Raw genomic sequence first — 25,600 nt, forward strand, 5'->3', positions numbered from 1 at the left:
TGAAACCACCCCATGCACCACAGCATCACAATTTTATGCCATAGTTTGGTCAGCCATTCCCCAATAGATACCCCCTGAATTTCTGATTCTTTGCCACCACCAAGAAATAAACATAAACATCCTTTTCTTTTTTCTTTGATCTCTTTGGAGTATACAGACCTAATAGCAGTATGCATTGCTCAATCAAAGGATATACAATTTTCTAGTCCTTTGGGCATAATTCCAAATAGTCCTCTAGAATCATCAGACTAGTTCACAACTTCACCAACAGTTCATTAGTGTATCCTTTGTATGTTCTAGCATTTGTTATTTCTGTTAAGTTTTTTACTTTGCATTTCTGTAAGCAATAGTGATTCAGAACATTTTTTCCATAAGATTATAGATACCTTTGATTTCTTCTAAAAAGTGCCTGTTCATATCCATTGACCATTTGTCAATTGGGGAATGGCTCTTATTTTTGTAAATTTGACTCCATTCTCTATCTGAGAAATGAAACCTTTATCAAACTTCTAAAATTTTTTTGTGTTGCTTCATTGTAGTTTCCCCGATTATCTCTTGTTTCTCCTTTTTCTGAGATTGTGATTGCTACTCCTTTTTTACTTTAGCTAAAGCAGAATTATTTTAATTATTTTAATTCTTTGTGTGTGTCCATCTCTTTCAAGTCATCATATTGTTGAATTCTGATTTCTAATCCAATTCTGCTCTCTGCTTCCATTTTATGGGTGAGTTCGTCCCATCCACATTAATAGTCATGATTACTAACTGTATCTTTCCCCATCCTGTTTTTTTTTTTTGTGTGTGTGTGTGTGTGTGTGTGTGTGTGTGTCCCCATTTCCCCCTCCACTGTAAAAACTCTTCCTCAAGCATTGTACATGAAAAAAAATTTTCCCATTCCACCTCTCCCTTTCTGCTTCTCCCTGTGCATCTTTTTTTTTTTTTCTGGAAATCATCCAAACATATCATTGACTCACATTCATGCCCTCTGTCTATGTAGATTCCTTCTATAATAATGAAGTTACATGTATCATCTTCATCTTCCCATATAGCAACTTTTTTGGATCCCTTAGATTACTCTATTTTTTAACCTCTTTATTCCTCTTGAATCTTCTGTTGGAATGTCATATTTTCTATTCATCAGGAATGCTTAGAAGTCTTCTATTAAATATTCACCACCACCACCCTCTCCTCCCCCCCCACCCCCAGGGATCACATTAAAATTTCGTTTTTAGTTTGTTTTTGGTTGTAATCCTAGCCTTTCTGAAATATTATATTCCAAGCCCTCTGTCTGCTCCTTTAACATGGAGGCTGCTAAATCTGAGATCCTGACCATGCCTCCACAATTCTTGAAATTATTGCAAGAGAACACAAAGAAACATTTCTTCTTGACCTGAGAGCTCTGGCATTTGGCTATATTATTCTGGGGAGTTTTATTTTGCAATCTTTCAGGAGATGATCAGTGGATTCTTTCAGTTTCTATTTAACCCTCAGAATCCAACATAGCAGGACAATTTTCCTTTATAATTTATTGAAAGACGATGTCTAGTCTCATTGTTTGATCATGGCTTTCAGGTAGTCTAGTAAGTAAAATATCTTTTCCAGGTCAGTTTTTCTGGTGAGATAGTTTACATTTAGTTTTCATTCTTTTGACTTTGTTGACTAATGACTCAGTGGTTTAGTAGTTTCTATTTTCCCAGTTCTAATTTTTAAGGAGTTGTTTTCCTCAGCTTTTGTATTTCCTTTTCCATTTGGCCAATTTTATTTTTTTGCTTCTTACTGTTAGCCAGTTCTCTTTTCATAATCTTGCATCATTTTCTTTGCCCAATTTTTCTATGTCACTTTATCTCTTAATTCTTCTAATAATTCTTGTTGGGCTTGGGCCCAAATAACATTTTTCTTTTGAGACTTTGCTTATTCTTCCATTTTTTTCTGAGTACAGATCATGGTTTTTCCTGTGTCCAGTGGCTTTTTTCAATTTATTTTTTGTTTGCTCATTTTCCCCAGCCTATTTCTTTACTTCGAACTTTATTGGGCTATGTTCACCTGTGGACAGATAGACCTTGATCCAAGCTCTATGTCATGCTGCTGTTTTCAGAGCTAGTTCTGAGGAATGCGAGTTTTTCTAAGATGCTGTGATCCTGGGAAAGAGATAGTCATTGCTTGTCTTTACTCAGGAGGGTCCTTTCTTCCCTGCAGCTGTAAGTACTGGTGTTTCTCTTGGCCTTGGAATTGGAATCTCTTTCTGACCAGTTGTCCAGCCCATTCACCATCAGGGCTGAGAGCTCCCAAATATGGTGCTATTGCTGAAGCTCTGCTTGGGCCCGTGCCCACCCTGGTATCACAGACCTCTCCTGCTCACCTTCTAAGTTATCCAAGTTGTCCCTCTTGCTCCAGAATTGGATTTGAGGAGTCATTTTAAAGTTAAATGGAGGGAAATGTCAGGAGAGTTGCTCCATGTACTCCCACCATCTTGGCTCTGAATCCCCAGTCTACTTTCTAAACTTTCTGAACATTCTCCAAGGGAATGTAGTTTAAAATACTCAGCACAGACTTAGAAATGGAGAATCCAGATCTATTTTGTGCCAAAAGATGATCAAATAGTAAAATCAATATTTATTTTTATTTTAGAGCCTGGCAATGTATATATTTTTTACCCTTACCTTCTGTCTTAGAATCAGTATTGTATAGTGGTTCCAAGGCAGAAGAGCAGTAAGGGCTAGGCAATGAGAGTAAAGTGACTTGCCCAGGGTCACCCAGCTAGGAAATGTCTGAGATCAGATTTGAATTCAATCTCTCATCTGTAGGCCTGGCTCTTTGTCCACTGAGCCAGCTACCTGCCTTGGTGGTATACTTTTGAAAATCCCACCAATAATATATCTTGAATTAAAATATTTATTGGTAAGGCCAATTTGTCATTCAGACCGAAAACCTTTGAGAGTGATCTTTGTACCTCTGATCCATATAGGCCGCGTGACCCTGGAGAAGTCACTTTTCAGTGGCTGGGCTAAGTGACAAACAAATAGGGTCATAGAATGTGCCAGTAGGCACTACTGGAGTGAGTTTCCATACCTAGAAGTTCTCGGTTGCACTGAAATTATAGGCCTTGGATCTGTCTCACAAAATTCTTCATTTTAACATGAGCCTTTCTCCTTCCCTTCTATTTTTTTGCATAAAAAAAAGACTCCTTTCTGGTAAATCAGACTTAGGGAATGACTGCTTGGGAGTATGTGTTTGTGGTGCTCCGCCATATTGCAGTGCAAGAAATTTTGTTTCTTGGATGTTTGGGGACTGGTTTTATTTATATAGAACAAGAAGATGTCAAAGGGATGAGGGTTAAAGCAAGTTCATTCCCTCCCAGATGAAAGAAAACATGGAAGACAACTATTTAGAAAAATTCAGAAAGAACAGGATTTGTAGCATCTGGGCACTCATCTCTGGAAGGACTATTATCACAAAGTTCACATATTGGAAATCTGGAGTAGGTGTTGAGAGACAAAATGCATGAACCGAGAGGGCTGAATGAAGAAGCATGTCCAGATCCACACGCATCTGGAAAGAATGGCAGTATAGTTCCTTGGAAGTCTGGAGTTCTAGGACCTAGTGCTATCCTTGGGCTTCAGTTGTTTCATCTGTAGAAAAGCCAAGTAGCCCAGATGACCTTGGGTTCCCTTTCTTTGTATAAGTCAAAATGTCTCCAAACTTCATGCAAGGGTTGAAGTAGATGATCTCTATGCTTCTTTTTATCCTTCAATTTGATTTTAAAATTCAGTTCTTTCTTACTGCCCCATCAGCACTGAGAACACCAGCCTTAGGATGATATCTATCCTGCAGCGATTTAGGTGTCAAACTAGAATCCCAGAAGGTCCAGGTCTTCAACCACCATCAGAATGACCAGAATCAGAGTTGGGACTTGCCATCCATCTTTTAATAATCAGAATAGAACAATCAAAGTAGTAGTTAATAGAGAAAACAGTAGATTTGTAGTCAGTAGACCCGGGTCTGAACCCACTTCAGCCACTCACTTGGATGCAAGACCCCCCCACTCACCTCTTTGACTCCTCCTCTGAAGAATGACAATGTTGGAGAAAAGGATCTTGCTCTCTCTTTGAAGGACTCTGTTGTGACTTTTTCTTAGAATCACGGCACGTTTCTCCTAGCATGCCTTTTAAAGTCCTCCTCTGTTTTCCTCAACATTTTCTGGACAACAAATTGCCAGGCTGATTAGCCTATTTGGTTGGGAAAATAGTCACTGATTAAGTTTTTGGAAACTCAGTGTTGAAGCTGGCTAAAAGGAATGACTGTAATGTTTTAGAAAGAAAGAGGAATACTGACGAGAATATTTTTAAAGCGAGGTCATTGTTATTTTTGGCAGGATTATTATAATTAGTCATGTTTGAACAATGAGGTAACTTGAAAGATCAACAGGCATTGTTATATGTGAAAGAAGACATGGAATTTTTAGGGAGCAGTTTTTAATATGCTTCCTGATCGGATTCTTTGCCCTTTTATTGACAAAATGTAGGTCTTTGGACTAATGCAACTGGGAGTGGGGTTTTCAGCCCCCCAATTCCCTGATTGTTGATTTGCCAGGCTATTTTATATCCCCTGAGTAGGAGTTCAACAATTTACTGCTATACCTCATATACCTACCAACTGATGGTACAAACAGATAAATTGGATTCGATACCTTACAAAATGAGTCATCTTAGGATTCCTTTAAAAAATAATACACGCCCCCTAATACCTTTAACCAAAAAAAAAAAAAGTAGCTTTAGGTGGAATTTGTCAGGAATACCAAACTATTGTGTCCTTGAAGCACCAGTGGACGCCTCCCCCATTGATACACCCCTCCCAAGATGGTAGTGTCTCCCTCCCAGATCATCTCTGGTGATATATATATATACTTATATTACATGCATATATTTATTTTATTATTTATATTATGCATATTTATATTATATGTATTTATATTATATGCATTTGTATTTCTTTATATTATGTGTTTATATATTTATATATATATATATACACACATATATATATATTATATAAAGATATACCAAATATATCTTCTCTAATCCTCAGACTAGGCCTGGGGCCATTTTCTGCCTTAGACGTAGCTTTGGAGAAGCCTTAGGTCCACTTCCAGCCACGATGAGGTATGGAGGGAAGAATGAGATTTTTATTAAAATCCTTCACTGCTATGAAAGACATTGAAGACTTTGGAAGGTGATCAGATCATAGTCAGTAACATAGAGAGGCAGCGATGGTAGAGTGGAAATTGTGTTGCCCTGAGATGCAAGAGAATCCTGAATTCAAATCTTGCTTCTGCCACTTATAGGCTGTGTGCCCCTGGACAAATCATCTTTTCCTTATCTGTAAAATGGGCATGCCTATGATGTATCCCATAAGAATTTTGTTATGCTCAAATAAATGATGTGCTTTGTAAGCCCCAAAGCATCTCTATAAAGGTACAGGATCTCCATGATAAAAACAATAACATGGATTAAAATGTCACCTCATTCTTTTTGAAACTCTTACCTTCTATATTAAAGAACAGTAAGGGCCGGGCAATTGGAGGTCAGTTGTCCAGGGTCACACAGCTAGGAAGGGTCTGAGACCACATTTGGACCTGGGACCTCCTGGTTCTAGCCTGGTTTTCTATCCACCTAGCTGTGCCCGCCTCATTTTTTTTTTAATTTAATTTTTTTTCATCATTCCTTTCCCCCTAAGCCCCAACTGTCACCTACTGAACCTTCCCTTGAACAAAGAAAACCATTTAATTAACTTATCTCTTCTCATTCTGTTTCCATGGTCCCACCCCCTTCCCCCACCTTCCTGCTTAAGAGGAGGGGGTGCACCCAACAAAGCAGGTGCTGAATATCTTGCAAATCTAATCAAAAGACTTTTTAGCTACCAAGGAAACCATGGAGAGAACTGTAGGGAAAATAGCTGACAGACTGGACACCAAGAAGTTCAAAGGAGATAACAATCCAAAAAAGGATATCTCGGGACCTCCGATATCTTGACCCAATTTCTACAAACTCTGGCCATCACAGAGCTTAAGAGGAACAGACCCCTGGCAGGACTGAGGCTCCCACTACTACATATGTCACCCTGAAAGCAAAAAGGACAAGGAAGAAGGGGGAGCAGCCTTGTGGGTTATGCCTCTTTCTGTCAGAAATGCCAGGAACCAGAGAGACCAGAGCGAGCTAGATCACCTGGGGGAAAAGGGGAAATAGATGACAAGGTTGGTATGGCGGCATCATATAGTAATTGGGGGAGACTTTAGTCATCCAGACATTTGCTGGAGGGCTCCATTCGAAGCTGACCAAACCAACAACTTTTTATTTGTCTGAATGATAATTTAATCTTCCCCCAAATGGAAGCACCAACAAAGGGGATGTGTCCTTAATCAGATTCTCACCAACAGGGAGAAACTGGTTGCTTGGATGGAAATGATGGATCTCTTGGAGGGAGGGGAAGAAGTCTTTGCTTGCTAGAGTTTGTATTAGAAGAGGAAAGCTGAGCATAGTTGGATTTAATACCCAAGATATCAGAGCAAATCGCAAAGGATTCAGAGGAAGGAAAAGTAGCCTTCTGTGGACTTTTATAAGGAAGTCATCCCAAGAGGAACAGAAAACTCTTTCAAAATGAAATTAGGAAGACACAAGGATAAGTAGAAAGAAAACCTGTAGTGGATCAGCCAACTTCAGTTTTAGATATACAGCAGGACCCTAAGGTGGGTTTTGGAACATTTCTCCTGCAAGCAAGATTGTAGCTAAGGTAGACTGAGTTTTCTCCAGGGGCAAGATCACAGTTTTATTTATTTTTAAATATATTTAAATTTATTTAAATGCATTCAGATTAATTGATTTTTAAGCCCTTACCTTCTGTTTTAGGATTCATTCTAAGCCAGAAGAGTGATAAAGGCTAAGCAATTGGGGTTAAGTGACTTGCCCAGGGTCACCCAGCTAGGAAATGTCTGAGACCAGATTTGAACCCAGGACCTCTCATCTCCAGGCCTCACTCTGTGCCACTTAGCCACCCCAAGATAACATTTTACTAACAATGACACATACTTTGTTAGTAAAGTAGGTCAGGTTGGCCATCTCAGCCAGGGACCCCAAGTATGATCAATTTATTATTTGGGCTAGCAATCACCAATAAATTAGATCAGTGGCCTCTCAATGATTAAAGACCCCCAGTAAGGACTAACAGATGGCAGTTAATGAGAATCATTGTCAAGCATAAAACGTGACTTTAAAAATTGACTTCCTAAATGTGAGATGGAGAGACGTGTGCGGCTAACTAGAGGTTGAGTTTTTAGTGGACGGTTTGCCCAGGGAGCCATCAAGGTGCCGTAGAGGTCAAAGAAGTCACTGTGAGCTTGAGCTGTATCCAGAGAGAACAAGGAGATGGAAGGGTAAGACGGTGAGCATCCGGAGGATGTGGACCAGGAGGGCGAAGGCCTCTGCACTGGCGCCACGCTAGGATGGATTAAAGGAGCCAAGGACGTGTAGCTGAGTCAAAGGAAGACTCGGGAGAGCCGATAGTTGTCTACAATCTGCGGGGCTATCAAGTGAAAGTTCTCTTTACTCTGCATGGGCAAAGGACAAGCTAATCCTCAGAGCTGCCCAGGAGTGAAGTGAGCTGCCAGAGGAGTTGGGAAAGGGTAGATTGCACCTTGGGGTGACTTAGATCAAGTCCTTCTGACTCTGATTCTGTAATCCAATGGTTGTGTGTTTCCTCCTCAGTTCTCTAAATTGGCCATTACAGTTAATCCTTCCTCTTCCCTAAACTAATCTACTGGATAGAATATTCTTCAGGTTCTGTTTATATCAAACTAGATCAGTTCAAATTCCTCATCTTATCTGTAATTCGTGGTCTACATGTTCTTCATTTCCCACCTGATGGGCACCATTTTATTTTATTTATTTTATTTTTATTTTTTTAGACCCTTACCTTCTGTGTATTAGCTCCTAGGTGGAAGAGTGGTAAGGGTGGGTAATGGGGGTCAAGTGACTTGCCCAGGGTCACACAGCTGGGAAGTGTCTGAGGCCGTATTTGAACCTAGGACCTGTCTCTTAGGCCTGACTCTCAATCCACTGAGCTACCCAGCTGCCCCTGGGCACCATTTTATTTCCAACTTTTTAAATACACCAACACATGCATAAATGTTACTTTGACTTTCTTGGGAAATGATGTAAGATAATATTTAATAAAACACCTAATATAGTAGATGCATAATAGGTGTATTTCCTTCTCCCCCACATATTTAGTAGTGAGATCACTAGGTCAAGGAATATGAACAATTTAGTGCTCTCTTGCCTCATTGCAACATGGTAGCAACTCTTACCTCCTGTCTTAATTCTAAAAAAAATAGTGGCAAGGACTAGGTTTGCCCCAGCTAGGAAGGGTCTGAGGCCACATTTGAACCCACGACTTCCTGACTCCCAGAGGCCTGGCTCTCTACCCAGTGGGCCAGCTAGGAAGCCTTCCTTGACCTTCCATTCTTGAAGATTCTGCCCATCTTTTGGTTTCCCAATAGGTAATCCCAATGTCACTGTCCTTTAAAAATATGTTCATGAAGGACTTATTTTTGGAAAGCTTGTTAAGAAAATACCCTCCATTGATGCAGTTGCTGATGATTTGCCCAGGGTCATACAGCCAGAATGAGACATAAGCAAGAATTTGACCAAGTCTTGCTGATGCCAGTCAATGATGCCGTTTTTGAAAATTGGCACAAATAAAAGGCAGGAAAATGATGAAACATAACTTAGATTACATTTTATGATCATCTACTCCATGTAGGATGATGAAATTGATTGCTATAATTCCTAAAAGCTTTAAAAAGGTGCTATTTTGGCACATAGCAAAGTGCAGAAGACAAAAATTAAGGAGAAAAAAAGCCATTAGATTTAAAAACAAGTTACCTAACCCCTTCATGCTACAGAAGAAAGCTCACAATTTTGCACTAATTAAACCTTTGAAAGAGGAAAATATCAGTGGTCTAGAGTAAACGTTCCAAAGAAATACCTCTGTGCTTCTGTGTTTATACATCTGTCTATTTTTATAGAGAATTTCCCAAATAATTTGCAAACATTACTTAAAAATCCAGAAAGGGATTAAGCATGCTATATATACTATTTGGTCGTTAACATATATCGGCTGGAATGAAATCAGACACACACAGCCCTTCTCCCGCTCCTACCTCATCGCTCTTCCCATGTGCCCAAATGTTTTATCTCTGAAATACTTATTTCAGATTTTGTCTCACTCTAGGAGTGTAGAGTACAATTTGCTTGCACATACTACGTTGACCCTGGAACACACCGAAGATAGTTTCAAGACTCATCCTCTTACTATTACTGGAAATGGTAAGTCTATTTACTAGTACATTTAGTTTTCAGGAATTGACATGATTCTCTCAAAGATGAATTTGTTTTCTTCCATCTTCTCTGTTGGTGCCTTCGTGTCCATGAGCTCTATTGACAGGACCTCCCAGCCAGCCTTCAGATGGGAGTTTCTTTGCTCTTTCTCGGGACAGAGGAGTGGAGGGGCAGGACAGGAAGGGGTGGAATGTTTGTCTGAGAGAAGGAAATGCTGTGGGCCCATTTCACCCTTTATGAAGCAGACAACCTCCCTGCAGTTCCCCTGGGCAGTTGGAGCGGCAACTGGAGACTTTGCCAACAGACTTGAGATTTGAGGCACCCACCCGCTCTGGGGGCAGGAGGCAGTTAATGCCCTGTGTCCAATGCAAGGGTGTGAAGGTAGCCCAGACCTTCTTTTCCTAGTAGCAAAAGAAAGATGGCAGGTGACAGCTGAGTAGAGAAAAATGCCTATCCTCTCACATCTGTTCTGCTTTGGAGGAAGACAGAGGAGGGAAGGGGAGGGGGGAAGAGCATGGCTCCAGGGAGTTTAGGAGTTTTACAGAAGCCTGCGTTTAGCCCTGATCCCTCCCTTAGATGCTTTTTTTTTAAATTAGATTTTGGAAAAGTGACTTAAAATTTTTTATTTTTAATAGCTCATGAGCAAAGCAAAGAATCAACAACACAGTAATAATTTCATGAGTAAAAGCTCACTTTCTAAATACAGTTATCACAGAGTACAAAATTAGTGGAGTTGACCCCACCAGTTGTCCCCAAACATGAAAATAAATTAGAATGGCCACCTTTCTGCTTTTCGGGATTGATTATCCAGTAGTGGTAAGAAGGAAAAGACTGCTTTTTTTTTTTTTTTTTTTTTTTTTTTGAGGAACTCAACCTCAACCATCCAAGTGACAAATTGCTTCCTAGAAATAATGGTTTTTCTTGAATGCCTGGTTTTCTTCTTTTTTATTTTAGTTTAGAATAAAAAAACAAAACTAGTCTTAGGATCGATATTGGTTCCAAGGCAGAAGAGCAGTAAGGACTAAGCAATTGGGGTTAAAAGACTTGCACAGGATCACAAAGCTTCACCTAGATACCCTCTGGTTTAACTTTTACCTTTTGTCTTAGAATCAATACTAAGTATTAAGTCCAAGGCAGAAGAATGGTAAGGGCTAAAGCAATGGGGATCAAGAGACTTGGCCAAGGTCACATAGCCTGGAAGTATCCAAGGCCAGATTTGAAACTAGGACCTCAGGTTGTGACTCTTTAACCACTGAGCCACCTAACTGTCCCCAACCCCGCTTCAGTCTTGCCATTAACTTTTTTTTTTAAATCCTTACCTTCTGTCTTGGTGTCAATACTGTATATTGGCTCCAAGGCAAAAGAATGGTAAGGACTAGGCAAAGGGGGTTAAGGGACTTGCCCAGGGTCACACAGCTGGGAAGTGTCTAAAGCCAGATTTGAACCTAGGACCTCCCGTCTCTAGGCTCCAATTTACTTCTAAGAGAGAATCTTTTAATTTATCTTATTACATCTTTATAGAAGACTAGGTTCATTCATTTTTCATATCTCATATACATACACATCATATATATTGTATGTATATAACTTTGTTTCATGCAAAAACCACTTATTTAGGCCCCACACTGAGCTAACTACTGAGGAGACAAAGACAAAAATGTCTGTTTAAGCTTATTGGATCAATTATAGCATTTTTGGATGTAAATTTTTAGTATATTTCTAGAATGAAAATTTAATCACAAAGTTCAGTTCAGTAAAAGGCTAAAATAACTAAGAATAAATAAAGATAAAATTTTGTTTTGTGTTACCCGATTTAAATATTTCATTATGCCCTTAAAGCCTTTTGAGCTGTCACCTTTTGGTACACAATAATAACTTTATTGTAATAACTTTGCAATAACAATGTGCTAACACCATATCTTAAGGCATATAAAGCATAAGTAATACTAACTTAGAAAAAGTTCTAAGGAGCCTAGTTTTTACCATTATGTATGGTGACCAGCGTTTATAGGAAACTCTAGTATTGGTTGTTATAAGGAGATCCTTGGGGAAGAGCCTACCCTGTGCAGGTTGGCACAATGTTTGCAGCTTAACAATCTTAGAGATTTGCCTAGAGTAGAAATGTCAAAACACCTAGCCTGCTACACTCTACTGCAGCCTGAAGCAGATTAAAATATAATTGGGAAACATTGAACAAAGTAACTAAAAATACAATAAGACATGGTTAACATTAAAATTTTAAACTAAGTCCATTTGCATCCTGCAGGGAACCTTATGTGTACACATTAGTGATGCTGTTTCTGTTTGAGTTTGACACCACTGGCTTAGAGAAGTGAAGTCACTTTCCCAGGTTTTCAGGCCAGTTTTCTTATATCAACTGAGCCTCGTCGGCCTAGAAAGCTCTACCGAGTCTAAATGTAAGCGTTCTCCAACATTGATGTTCAGTGGACCATACTGTCCGTGAGGTTTTCCTGGCAAAGATTATAGAGTGATTTGCCATTTTATTCTCTAGCTCATTTATAGATGAGGAAACTGAGGCAACAGGGTTAAGTGACTCATTCAGATTAAAATTTAGTAAATTTGAACTTAGAAAGATGATTCCAGAACCCAGGGTTTTGTCCATTGCACCACCTCACTGCCTACTCCTAGTTTAGTAGTCCTACCCCAAAACAAAGGAAATGAGATGAGCCTGGCTCATTTTGATTCCCTTTTTAAATATGGATCAACCATCTCTTTAATGATTCTCGTTAGAATTTTCCCAGGAGTCAAAGTCCAACTTATGGATGGACTCCAGTTTGCAAAAAAACTCTTTTATAAAAATGGGGTCAATGTGTTTTTTTCTCCAACTTTGTGTTACCTCACCTGTTCTCCATGATCTTTTCAGCCATTATCAACAGAAACTTGGCCATCCCATTAACCGGTTCTTTCAGGCCCTGAGCATGGACAAGGGCAGCTATATATTCTCTTAATTTTCTCATTTAGCTTGCACAACAACCCGCTTTTTGGCATTTTTGTTCTGTTGTTTCCAATGTGATAGTCATTCTCCTTGGCAGAGAAATCAGAAGCAAACTCACATCAGAGAAGGTCTGTCTGCCACCTCTGTTATCAGTCTTCATCCCATCTACTCTTAACTGTCCCATCTGTCTCCAACTCCTAACACAATGCCTGGCCCATAACAAGTTCCTAATAAATACTCTGTGGTTGTTTGGTTAATATACCACAGTTTTTCAAATATTACCCTTTTATTGGACTTGGATTAGTTCCCATATTTTTATAATGTCAGTGCTTCTATGAAAATCTAATAGTTCTTTGTGTTTGATAACCTTTACAGGGTATATTCCCCCAAATGCCATTATTAGATTCCTTTCATAGCCTTCTAACTTGTGTACTGCCATGTTATTCCCGGACAATAAGCTTCTTAGAGGCAGGGATTATATTTTTTCAAATCACAATTGCCTGGCAAAGTGTCCTACATAATTTTCTTTCCTTGAGGGACTGGATAAGGATCTTTGGTTAAAACTTATAGTTTCACCTACATAAAGAATACCCAGTATGGAAATTCCTTCCATCAATCCAGATTGATAGCAACTCACCCACATGTAAGTTATACTCCTAGTGAGTTTCTGGGGAATCGAGGAATTAAATACCCCATGGTCTTACACAGCCAAGCTGGACAGGAGGAAGGACTGCAATCTGAGTTTTCCTAACCACCGTGTTGCCTCTTATCCTTCACATTAGCATGTGCTTAGCAAATACCTTTTGTCTTGACTTAGATTTCCAAAAAATTCCAACACTATCAAACCCTTTTGAACTAGCAGTGAAGAAGTAAGTTTATGCTTTTTCATCATTTTTTCCCATTTTGATGGGAATGAGTTTCCCGTTTATTCGGGGGGGGGGGGGAGGAATATTGCTGAGAAACCAGGTCTCTAAGAAGCCCAAGAGACATAGTGGTGTGTTAGCCTGCTGTGTCATGTAGGAGAAGGGCTTTGATCAAAAGGCTCTATGGTTTTTCCATTGCTCTTTTCTGTTTAGTTAAGCTAAGTCATTATTCTTTTTCCTTTAAGGCCTACAAGCCTCCCAATCAAATCGAAAACTAAATTTGGGTTACTGAGCATTCATATTTATAGTATTATTAATATGCTAACAAGACATTTTTAAATTTAATATTTGAAAGCTTTACTGTATACGTTAGTCTTAGCTTAGATATTCTTTGGGAGTCATTTTTTTTCAAAGAGGGAACAGAACTAATTTTCATACAATAAAATCAGTTGGAAAAAAAAACAGTGAAATCAGCTCCTTTAGGATGTGTGGCATACCAATAACACAGTCCTTAGTGTTGTCTTGTTAGCAGCAAAAGAAAGTCAATCCACCAAAAGCCCAAGTCCATTTCAGTAAAAGAAAAGGGCCTACATGCAATGAATACCACTTCTTGCTTGCTTGCAGCCCCACTGACCAAACCCAGAAATTTCATCATAATCTCTTGGATTTAGGCGAGCATTTGTTTGTATCTGATCATGACATTGGTATTCTGTGTAGAAGGAGCCTCAGACAGTCCCGGAATGATAACCGATGATAAACATTAGAACAGCTGATAATGCTGAAAAATGAATTTGAAAACCTATTGTTATACAAAGATAATAGATCACCAAATTAAAATGGATTTTGTAACTGGCTTAAATGAGTTTCTCTCACTACACAATGGTTGTGATTTTTCTCCTTATTTTTTTCTTTGAAACAGAAGAGTCATCATTCTGGCTCCCCTTGTATGGCAACATGTGCTGCCGATTAGCTGCTCAGCCAGCTTGCATGACTGAAGATGCATTCAAAGGATATCTTAATCAGCAGGTTAGAATGCTTTTAAATATCCTGTAATAGCAGTGAATGTCTGTTGGAAGTAATAGAGAATATTACACCCAATTAAATCTGTGTATCCCGATGTTGCTCTGTGGCCTTCTTCCAGTAGGGAAAAGTATATTTTGGATTATCAGAGTTTTATGGGGTTATTAAAGTGTTATGTCAAAAATTCGATCAGTCACCAGAGCAATGGTTGGGGTGGGCTCTGCTGCTTTGGGGCTAACGGGGTGGAAGCTAAGAGGGTTCAGGATAGAAGCTAGAACTTGGCCATGGTGGGCCCCAAACAACTGGAGAGGACGGGCGATCTTCGTACCAGGAAGGCACCCTTCTCTGCTTCGTGGTCGCCATTCACTGGGGTCTCTTACCAGGCTCCACGAGCTATTTCATTGGAATTGGTCGCCTACGTTTGCCTGCATATTTTCTTTTATGCATTTAAGAACATTCTTCTGAGAAGAGATCCCACACCGCCCAAAGGGCTCCAGGTGCCTGTGCGTGTCCGTGATGGAGGGCCTGGTATAAATTTGCTGCGTGAGGAGCTCGATCCCATTCCCCCATCCCTTCTAGCTCTGCTGAATACAGAGGAACAACAGAAGGCCTCTTCTCATGGAGGCCTTGATCTGGGCTGGGGGAAATGCTTGACACCTATCACATGAGGCAGTTTCTGGCAGAGATGGGATTTGGCACCGCTTCGACCTCTGGGCTTCCAAATCTGCCTTGGTGCCACCTACTACTGATTTATTTATAACCATAAATAGTTATTTCCATCCAGTAAATAATTCATTATAGACTATAGTGAATCAATAGCTTTCTTTCTGAGCGATTCCATTATTAGAAGAAAAGAGAATTTGCATTCTTACTGAGTAGTCGACATTTTGAGTGTTCCCGGCAAAATGTGGCAGGACAAGATTTTGAAACTCTCAAAGTTATTTTTCTAATTTTGCTCTGGTCATTTGATGGATTGCCATCATATTTGAAACACTCATTTTTTAATGGCCTTGCTTCATCTGGTGAAAGATCTCCTCGTACATTGTATTGATTGTGATTTTTGTGGGGGAGCAGCTCCGAGGTCATTTTTTATTTCTTCGTAGTTTCGAGTCTGTGAATTGAACTTAGCTTCCCTGAAGCTAACTTGCATTTTGATCTTGGGAAACTTGACTTCACAGGAAATTAAAAGGGAATTCTTTTGTGGCTTCAAATTGTAAAAACAAAGTAAACTTGGAGAATTTAAAAACTGTATTAAAATGGGCTCAACTGGGAAAGTTGTTAATTTGCTGATTATTTTTTTCCTCAGCAAATAGTCCAAGATGTGATTTTGTTCAGAAGGTTCTACTGTGTGCTGAGAGGCAGCCAGCTCTTATGCTATTGCTGCGCAGAAGAAATCGAGGCGAAACTGGAACCCACCTTGGTAGTGCCCATTAACAAGGTAAAACAGCCGGCTCTTACCCTAGGAAGGATTCTCAGAAATATAAGGCTTTGGGCTGCACAAAGAAGCCTCGCACATATTATTCACTAAACCTGGTCCTATTTTAAAATCCTCGAACCCTCTGAATTTCTTCTTTCTGCCCCAGAACTTCCCTTAGGGGGAAATCTTAGACTTCCATTTACAGTATGTCAGACAGAGGGGTCCTCTGCGTTTTGCGGGCAGATCGCTTAAAGCCTGTACCGGGGAACCATCACCCCATAAAGTGGATAGTTTAAAGCTCTCATTATTTGTATAATCTGAAGACTATCTTGCTGCTCCCTTAAATCAATGCCCAGGACGAGCCTTGGAGGACTGGTGAGGAGGGCCCGGCCTGCCACTGGGATAACTGAGGGGCCCTTGGGGCAGTGGGTCCGGGGTGGGAGCTTGGGGGGCATTGGTGCCCGCTGCTCTGCCTTCTTGTCGTCAAATTCTGACATTAACACGACTATATAAACAAACTTGAACTGTAGATCAGCAATTACAAATTCATAGAAAAACTGATTTTTTTATAGGTAATCTTAGAATTTGGGGGTAATAAGTACATATTTGAGCAAAGAATGCTACAAAAATTTTCACTTTCATAAATATTTTGTCATAAAAAAGCCCCTTTCTCTTTAAAAAAAAAAATGAAATTGGTTTCCTTCTATTCCCTTTCTAGCTACTTTATCTCTCTCTGTATGTACTCTAGGACTCCAATTCTCCCTCCCTCCCCCCCTTTACTAAATAGAAAATCTTTGTCTTAAATCCCTTCCCCCATCTAATACTCCTTCTACTTGGAGTGTTTTATGAAACATGCTCTCATTTCACAAACTCCTTTTTTCTCATTTCTCCTGCTTCCTCTTATGTAAACTTTTCCAATGTTTCATCTATTAGAAGTTTATTTCTTTATTTCCCCAACGTCTGCTTCTCAGCTTTCAAATTTTATCTCTTTGAAAGACAATACAAAATGCACTTCTCCCCTATTTAGTTTTATGTCGCGAACTCTTCGAGGGCAGGACTTTGGTCTTTGGCCATCCCGTGGTCATTGTCAGCGAGCATGGCCTGCTCTTGGTTGTGGTGGAGCCCTTGGGAGGGCAGTGGCCGGGCTCTTAATTCCCGTAACAAATGGTCTCATTATTAAAAGCTATGTTGGTGGCTTGGTTCATTTGTTTAAATGTTGATCATGTTCACAATTCTGGCTCTCACTTCATTTGATGGTTGATTTTTTTTTTTTAACTGCTCTATAAAGATCTGAGTCCTTTTTGTCTTTGTTCCTCTTTCTTGGAACTAGTTTTAAAAGAATATCTGGATTTTAAAAAGATGACATGAAAACATCGGGGGGGGGGGTAGTTGCTAAGGTACATAAATAATAGCATTGTTGTTTTGATTCCTTGGGCTGAACTCTTACTAGAATTCTTGTCCTTCTAAATGCTGTTTCCTGTAAGGCTAAGTCACATCATTAATTTTCATAGGGAGCCATCTGTGGACAAATAGTCACAGGAGGAGAAGAAAAGCCTGACAGCTACCCCCCTCCCCCTTCTCAATCTCAATTTGAAAGGCTGAATAACTTCAAAGTCATTGCTTCAACTCAAAAAAAAAATAATCAATCCGTATGAATACTGTTAAATAAAGACATTTTCAATTACATGTACTTAACTGGAATCCCAGAATCCCTCTGCAGAATGTTCAAGGAAACGTTTTGCTAACCAAAGCTTTATCCATTGGCAAATAAAAGAGAACCCAGAAGCAGCTTTCTTTTTTTAACTTAAGTGTGCCTTTTAAAAAAAATTAATATGCAGATTTTATGCTTAAATGAGTCCTAATACCACGAGAGATGCCTATATTAAATTGTTTCAGATCATCCCGGCAATGGGTCAGAGGAGAGCTCCGGCATCCTATCCCGATGGCTCCGGCCAGTCCTCCCAGGCCACTCTCCTCATTGTGAGGACTGGACGAGAGCACCAGACCCTCGTAGCAGTGTAGGGAAGTCCATGGCCTTCTTTCTCAGAATGCTGATTTTAGATGCATAAAATAAAACCCAGAGGACTACCAAGGAAACCAATTCTATAGAAACTGTTATATAAACACTTATATTCCAGCTCTCAAGCCAGGACTATTATTTTTCCTAAATCTGTTGCTCCCACAAACAAAAAAAACAAAACAAAATTTCCAAGTCTGATTTCAATCAGCCTAATGACCAAATTGGATTAATTTTATGATCACAACAACATTGAGTGTCATAGATTTGGGGGACTGAGGGCTTATTTGTTTTTAGAGTTAAACACTGTTATATGACACCTTCTAGAGAGCCTTTCTGGAGGGATCAGATAGTCAGTCCACTCTTGCAGGATCACAGATTTAGGGCTAGAAGGGGCTTTAGAGGCCCTCCAGTTTCACCCCTTCATTTTGCAGAAAAGGAAACTGAGACCCAGTAAGGCAATTAACACACATTCAAAGACAGAGCTTGGATTTGAACTGAGCCCCTTGGATTCCATTATTTAATATTCTCCCCACTGGACCACATTGCCTACTTCATCCATAAGCATTTAGGGATGACAACCTATTCCCCCTGGGACCAGAGAAACTACCACATGGTTTATCCAAGGTTAAACAGGGTCCTTTGCCTTTGGATGCTTCCTATTTGCCATTTTATCTCCCTTAGGTAGGGTTTTTTTTTTTTTTTTTTTTTTAATTTTGCCTAAAAACACACCAGCTGGGGATGGAGGGCAAGACAGCACAGTCCCATTCTGATTGACAAGGGAAAACCAGCCAAGGATGAGAGAAATTCATAGCAGATAATCCATAGCAGGGTTAATAACAGCTGACTGCAAAGCCCATTAAATTGCCTCGACTGCTCTGTTTAGCAGAAGCCGAGATCCTACTATTTTAGCTCCTATTGCTGGTGGCGTTTGTTTTGGGGTGAGGCAACATTTTTCTTCCTGTGTAATTAGAATTTTGTGCCCCAGGACTCACCACCCCACTTTGGTCTTCATGTTATGTCCTTATGTTTCTGTCTGTCTGTCTGCCTGCCTGCCTGCCTGTCTGTCTATCTGTCTGTTTCTCTGTCTCTGTCTCTTTGTCTCCCTGCTACTACAGTCAGGAAAAACTGCTCAGGATTTACTTTTCCTCTCCGAGTGATAATTAATAAATCTTATATAATACTTATTGGATATTAATTTTAATTTAATGATAGGTTTTCTGGAATTCAACTCCCCTCGTCGCCTAGTGTTAGTGAACACAAGAGGGATAATACTTCCCCAAAATTCATCCTTTTCCCTGAACCTTTTCTTCCTTGACCCTGAAAGGCCTGAGCCTCTCCTGCAGGCTGGCTGTCTCTCCGACCGTACTCCAACATGCTTATTTATTTTACTCACTTTTCCAAGGTGTAGGTTGCTTCTTCCGAGAGGAGTGGTCTCCCCTGAGTTATAATTATCTCTGTGTATTTATGTGATGAAACCTCGGAGTTAATTTAAATGATATATTCTGCATTTCATTTACACCTTTTTTTTAACCTCAAATTAAAAAAAAAGTTGGTATCTATGGTTACCTGAGTTAATGGGATGTATAGTACTTCCGGATGAATTACTGCATTTCATACTTTCTTAGACAGAAGGATGTTAAATGAGTTAGATTCATCAGATTTGCTATCGAGCTGTTTTCATATGAAATGGTACCTTGGTATTATATTAAAATCTGCAGCTTCCTCTCCAAAAATCCCTTTTTTATTCTCTAAAGATTAGAGCAGATTTAACTCAAGGGAACCAAATGGAGACATTGACCTGTGTGATATTTTCAACTACTTTGTGATGCTTTTGAGTTAAAAACAGAAATAAATGAAGGGAAAGACCCGAACTGCTTGAAAATGACATGGATTGAATTCTGAAGTGGTAAGAGCAATATCTCACAGTATTTAGAATTATTCCTTCTGCTTGGAAATGCTAAAAGTCAGCATTTAACCCTATAAAATAACATGCAAAGGGAAAACTCCTTAGCTGAGAAGTGATGTTTCTTGGAGCTGGTTAAATCTCTCTACCAGCATGGCCCAAAGGAGTAAACCTACGGAGGGAAGAAGCAAGGGGAGTAAAAGGAACCCAGGAGGGGCATTGTGGAAGTTTCCTGCAAATCTGAGCACAAGCCCCCAGCTCCCTCCCAGGGCACGTGAGGCATCCCCATTGAAAGATCCTGAAGAGCCTTCTGTTGCTCCATGATGGCACATCCATTTGGACCCTATTCCATTTAGGGGGTTTTTCCTGTCTGTCTCAGGGGTGAGATTTCTTCATTTTCTTACCTTAGTTTTTCAGGGAGCAGGAATTGTGCCACATGACATGGGATCTCAGAGATGAGGAAACTGAACTCATGGGTCCAGTCTCTACAATGTGATGGATGTCCTTATCTGCACTTAGTGCACCTTCATTATCAGAAATATCTATCTCCATAGGTAGTCTGTTCCATTTGGGGGAGTCTCTGATTGTGAGGGAAATGGAAGGAAGGAGAAAAGGGAAGTGAGGAGGGAAAGCAGTCTTATTGTATGTGCCAGCCACTGTGCTAAGGACTGGGGATGCCAAGACAAACAAGATGGGCCCCACCATCAAGGAGCTCACTTTCTAATGGGGAAAGACCAAACCCAGAGGGGTACAGGGTATGGGTGTGTTTCACAGTGGCCTAAGGGGGGCAATGCATCATGTGAGGCATGGAAAAGGAGTGGGGGAGGGCAGCAGGAGAGGCACCAGGGAAGAGATGGCCCCAGGGCAGAAGTTTGCCTCTCCTGTGAACTCTTATTGTTCTTAGTTAAATCAGCTGAGATCAAATATAATTCTGATCTAGGGGACATCCCTTCAAAGAAAGCTATTTTATCTCTGGGATTATTTTAGCCCTGAAACTTGACCCCAAACCTTCCAGGGAGCAAATCCCTAAGTATGTTTTAGGGAAGTGTCTTTTCTGTAGTCAGTGGTATTTTGGATGACTCTTCTCACTTGGGAAGAACAATTCAGTTGTTTTCAGTCATGTCTGACTCTTCATGACCCTTTTTGGGGTTTTCTTGGCAAAGATACTGAAGTAATTTGCTATTTCCTTCTCCAGCTCATGAGGAAACTGAGGCAAACAGGGTCAAGTGACTGGCCCAGGTAGTAAATGTCTGAAGCCAGGTTTGAATCCAGGAAGATGAATCCAGGCCTAGTACTCTATCCACTTCACCAACTGGGCACCACTTTTATTTATTTATTTTTTAAAAGCCCTTACCTTCAATCTTGGAGTCAATACTGTGTATTGGCTCCAAGGCAGAAGAGTGGTAAGAGTAGGCAATGAGGGTCAAGTGACTTGTCCAGGGTCACACAGCTGAGAAGCTGGGAAGTATCTGAGGCCAGATTTGAACCTAGGATCTCCCGTCTCTAGGCCTGGCTCTCAAACCACTGAGCTACCCAGCTGCCCCTTTACCATTAACTTTTAAGCCAGATTTATTTTTTTAAAAAGGAATTATTGTTCTTGTTTGGTTTTGTGTCATGTATGTTTCACTCCGAGTCTGTATCATCCAAAGCTATCACGTCACAGGTCGGACTCTTCCAGCCCCAGAGTCGCCCCGGCCCCCTTTATGTATCTTCTTGGGACCCACGTCTGGTCTTTTAATTTCACAGGATTCTGTTTCAGCTGTGTGATGGCTCCTGCCTTTTATGTGGCTGAAGTCATTGTTTTCCTGGTTCTAGTACTTCATTTGCATTTGTTGAGCATCTTCTCAAGTCTTCTCTGTATTCACCATATTCATCATTTCTTACTGTACAATAATATTCCATTCATGCACCACCATGTGTTTTAAGTTATGTCCGACTCTCTTGCAACCCCCTTTGGTATTTTCTTGGCAAAGATACTGGAGCAGTTTGCCATTTCTTTCCTTCTCCAACTCATTTTACAGGTGAGGAGTCTGAGGCAAACAAGGCTAAGTCCCACAGTCTGAGGCTGTATTTGAATTCAGGTCTTCTCGACTCTAGACCTGGTACTGTTTCCACCTTGCCATCAAGCTGCCTTGTGCTTGTTTAGCTATTCCTTAATCGTTGGGCATTTGCTTTTTTCCTACTCTGTTATTTTAAAAAATGCTGAAAAATTCATAGCTCCATGAGCAATGCATTATTCTGTATATCCAGTACTCTTTCCCTTGTTTGTCAACTTTGCCAGTTTACTGGGTGTGAGCTAAAACTTTTGTTTTAGTTGCATTTTTATTCTTACTAATTGGAAGTTTTTATTATCTGGTCATGAAATGTTTACATATCAGGCTTTGCTATCACAACTCCTGTAGGATAGGGACTGACTTTTCCTTTTCTTTGTATCCTCTGCTTTAACAGTGTCTTGAGACCTGCTAAGCCTTTAGTAAATATTTAATGATTTTAAGGATTTGAAATTTTTGTTGTCTATAAACCTTGGATAGTGAATATTTTTCTTCCGCATTTGACGAAGCTTCAAAATACTAAAATATAAAGTCCCTCACAAACTGATTCTTCAGTGTTGTAGGTAAAATCAGCCTTTCCTCAAAGCTGAGGATTCTCACACTTTCCTCCAACATGGTGTGTTAGATTTATTATTTGATTCCATTCTGGATAAGACACACCATTCAAGTATATCATAATCTTTTTAGATCTTGATTCTGCCATCTAGTGTTTAGCTATTCCTTCAATTCTCAGGTAATTCGCACATGTCTTTATAGGCCTTTATCTGCAGCATTGATACAATGTGGAATAACCAAAGTTGCTCACTCCAATACTTGATGTAGATTCAGTTACAGAAGACAAGGTAAAGAATTGAAGGTATAGTTAGTGTTCATGGCTGGGTCGTGCCAACATAATAAAAATGGAAATAACTATTTACATTTTAATGGGACGGCATTTAAACTGTCAAAAGGATACTTTATGGAACTTAATAAAATAACATTTTCAAAAGAATACATTGAATTCTTAGGAAAGGATTTGCTAGCCAAGATTTGTAGACAATCAACAAAAACTTCCAAGACCAATAGCCATAAATAGGTGGTCCAAGTATATGAACAAATAGTTCTCAAAAGAGCTCCCTGAAAGAATGCTCCAGATAACTAAAAAGAGAAATATAATCCGGGGGTCTTGCTTCACACCGAGCCTTTAGGCCAAGAGGGGAGCCTCATCTTCCTGAATTCAAATCCAGCCTCAGACCCTATTCACTGCCTGACTCTGCCACTCTCCACCTTGTTTGCCTTCTTTTCTCATCTGTAAAATGAGCTGGAGAAGGAAATGGCCAAGAATATTCCACACGGGCCGTGAAAGGTCGGAAACGACCACCTCACACGAGGGTCCCAAGCCCCCGTGGCACACCAGCTTGCGGAAGGCATCAGTTTTGTAGCAGCAAAGAACCAGGCACGGAGGAGATACTTTGGGGAAGAAGATGGGCTCCTTTAAGAAAGGACAAATACGGAGAAGTATGGAAAGACGGGAACAAAGGCAGGGGAGAAGGAGCAGAGCCAAAAGCCGCCTGCCTAAGCTGAGGACCACACGGGGGACGGAGAGGAGCCCAGCCACAAAAGAATCGCCCCCTGTGCCAGGCACTGTGCCAAGCGCTGGGGTAAAACAAGGCAAAAGCTGGCTCCTGGAGCTCCCAGCCTTAGCGGCAGACATGACCACCGACCCATCCAGTCTACAAAGGGAGCTCCACGGACCCAGTTTGAAATCGCCGCCATTCTATCACCGTCCCTCGTTCGTCCTGGGCCCCCCCTGCCTTTTCAGCGGAGGAAGCTTTCTTTCTGCTTGATATTCCGACAGACCTCGTCTGTGGGCTCCTCAGGGGGCGGATCAGAACCAAGAGGACTTTTGCCTTTCAGGGACTTGGATCTGTGGTTTGCCTTATTTTAATGCTTTTTGGCAGTCAAAAAATTGAATTTGAGCATCTCCTGCGGCTTTCTAGACCGTTAGCTCGGAGCCTTAGAAACGAAAGTGAATGGGGGAAGCCTCCGGCCAGTAGAGGCGCTGTTGTCTTTCCCTGGTGCTGAAGGCAGGCTGACCTCACCGCTGCAGTGGGACGCGGAGGGGCGGAGCCCGCCTGCCAGCGGTCACGTGATTAGAAACCCGTGCCCGGAGGCATAGCTAGCGGGGAAGCCTGGACATCAGACCTTGGCGGGGAGGGGAGGGCCAGCTGCCCTCCTGGTGCCACCCCTCCCAGGGCCTCTCTTGAGCGGGGGCAGGGCGGAGAGCTGACGTTTTCTCTGAACTTCCAGGACACCCGAGTCTTCGTGGTCCCGAAGAAGGCGGATCACTTCTCCATCGTCAACATCGAGGCTGGCCTGGGGGTCACCGAGGTCTTCTTGGCCGATGACTCGGAGGCGTTTCACGCGTGGATGGGAGCTTTCTCGCAGCATTTCTTGGACTTCAGTAAGTAGCTCTGGGGGCCTTCCGAAGGGGAGCCTCGATGTGCCTCATCCAGCCTCTGAGCCTGGATGGGGGTCAGGGAAGTCCTGGGGGGGCCGGAAGGGAACCTCCTAACAGGGATCTCCCAACAGAATGAGGCCAGGCTCGGTTTACCTCCAGGGCCCCAGCATGGTTTTAGAGTTCCGCACAGTGAAGTTGAAGGAGCCACAAAGCAGGCAGGGAGAGGCCTGAGAACCAGAAAAGCAAGAGTGGTGAGGAGCAGAAATAGATAGGAGGGGATGAGGACCAAGAGGGGGAACCTCCCTCTTAAGCCCTTAAGTCAATACTGTGCACCTGTGCCAAAGTAGGAAGTCAGGGCCGAGGTCAGATTTGAACCCAGGACCATCCAACAGTAGGCCTGGCACCCTGGTCACTTTGCTACCTGGCTGCCCCACCTACCCTCTTCAAACTGGCAAGCAAAGAGGCACTAAAAGTATTTCATGGGGATCATAGCTATCTTCTGTTGCAGGGGGCGCCATGAGCATTTCCCAAATACCAGGAAGGAATAGCGTTTGTGCTCACACCTGTGGTAGAGGACGAGGCCACAAAAATCCTTCCGAGAATTTGATATGACTTTCTAAATTGTCATCCTCTACTTAATATCCAGTAACTCCAGTGCAAAGGAGTACACAATGGAAAACTGGGAAAAGGCAACAAAAGAGAATATAAATATAGGTTGATTGTCTTACACCACTTACCAAGATAAGATCAAAGTGGATAAGAGAGGGAGAGAAAGAGAGAGAGAGACAGAGAGAGAGACAGAGAGAGAGACAGAGAGAGAGACAGAGAGAGAGACAGGGGGGGGGAGAGAGAGAGAGAGAGAGAGAGAGAGAGAGAAAGAGACAGAGAGAGAGAGAGAGAGAGAGAGAAAGAGACAGAGAGAGAGGGGGGCATCAGATTCCTGGAGAGGAGGAGAATTTATGAATAAACAAGAGATGGAAAGCCTTGTGAGATGTAAGATGGATAATTCTGAATACATTAAATTAAAAGGGTTTTGTATAAATAAAACAAATGTAGCCAAGCTTGGAAGGGAAATGATAAGTTAGCGAAAAGATTTTATGGATGATTTCTTGGATAGAGGTTTCATATCTATAATATATGGAGAACTTTGTTAAATTTATAAGAATATGAGCCATTCCCCAATGGATAAATAGTCAAAAGATGAACAGTATGTTTTTGGGAAAAGAAGCTATATATAACTATGAAAAATGCTCTAAATCATTTATTGATTTCAGAAATGGAAACGGTTCTTGATCTCAACACCTCAAATTGGCTAAAATGACAAAAAGGCAAAATGACAGATGTTGGAAAGATTGTGGGAAAATGGAGACACTAATACACTGTTGGTGCAAATGTGAAATGATCCAGCTATTTTGGAGAATAATGTGGAATTATATATATATATATATATATATATATATAATATATATATATATAGCTATATATATATTTATCTAATTATAACAACATATATATCTAATATATATATATCCATTCTTTTG

At 40.8% G+C, this 25,600-nt stretch overlaps 1 protein-coding gene across 1 annotated transcript in view; it reads left to right on the forward strand.

Moving 5' to 3' along the window:
• The window catches only part of RTKN2 (rhotekin 2), a 68,736-nt gene that overhangs the window by 37,086 nt on the left and 6,050 nt on the right, over positions 1 to 25,600 (forward strand). Inside the window, exons 7-10 of the mRNA XM_044662946.1 lie at positions 9,283 to 9,377; positions 14,128 to 14,234; positions 15,535 to 15,666; positions 23,909 to 24,062. Of these exons, the coding sequence (XP_044518881.1) occupies positions 9,283 to 9,377; positions 14,128 to 14,234; positions 15,535 to 15,666; positions 23,909 to 24,062 (488 nt within the window). The remainder of the gene's footprint in view (positions 1 to 9,282; positions 9,378 to 14,127; positions 14,235 to 15,534; positions 15,667 to 23,908; positions 24,063 to 25,600) is intronic.

Source organism: Gracilinanus agilis, chromosome 2 (assembly GCF_016433145.1).
Source record: "Gracilinanus agilis isolate LMUSP501 chromosome 2, AgileGrace, whole genome shotgun sequence".
Lineage (NCBI taxonomy): Eukaryota > Metazoa > Chordata > Mammalia > Didelphimorphia > Didelphidae > Gracilinanus > Gracilinanus agilis.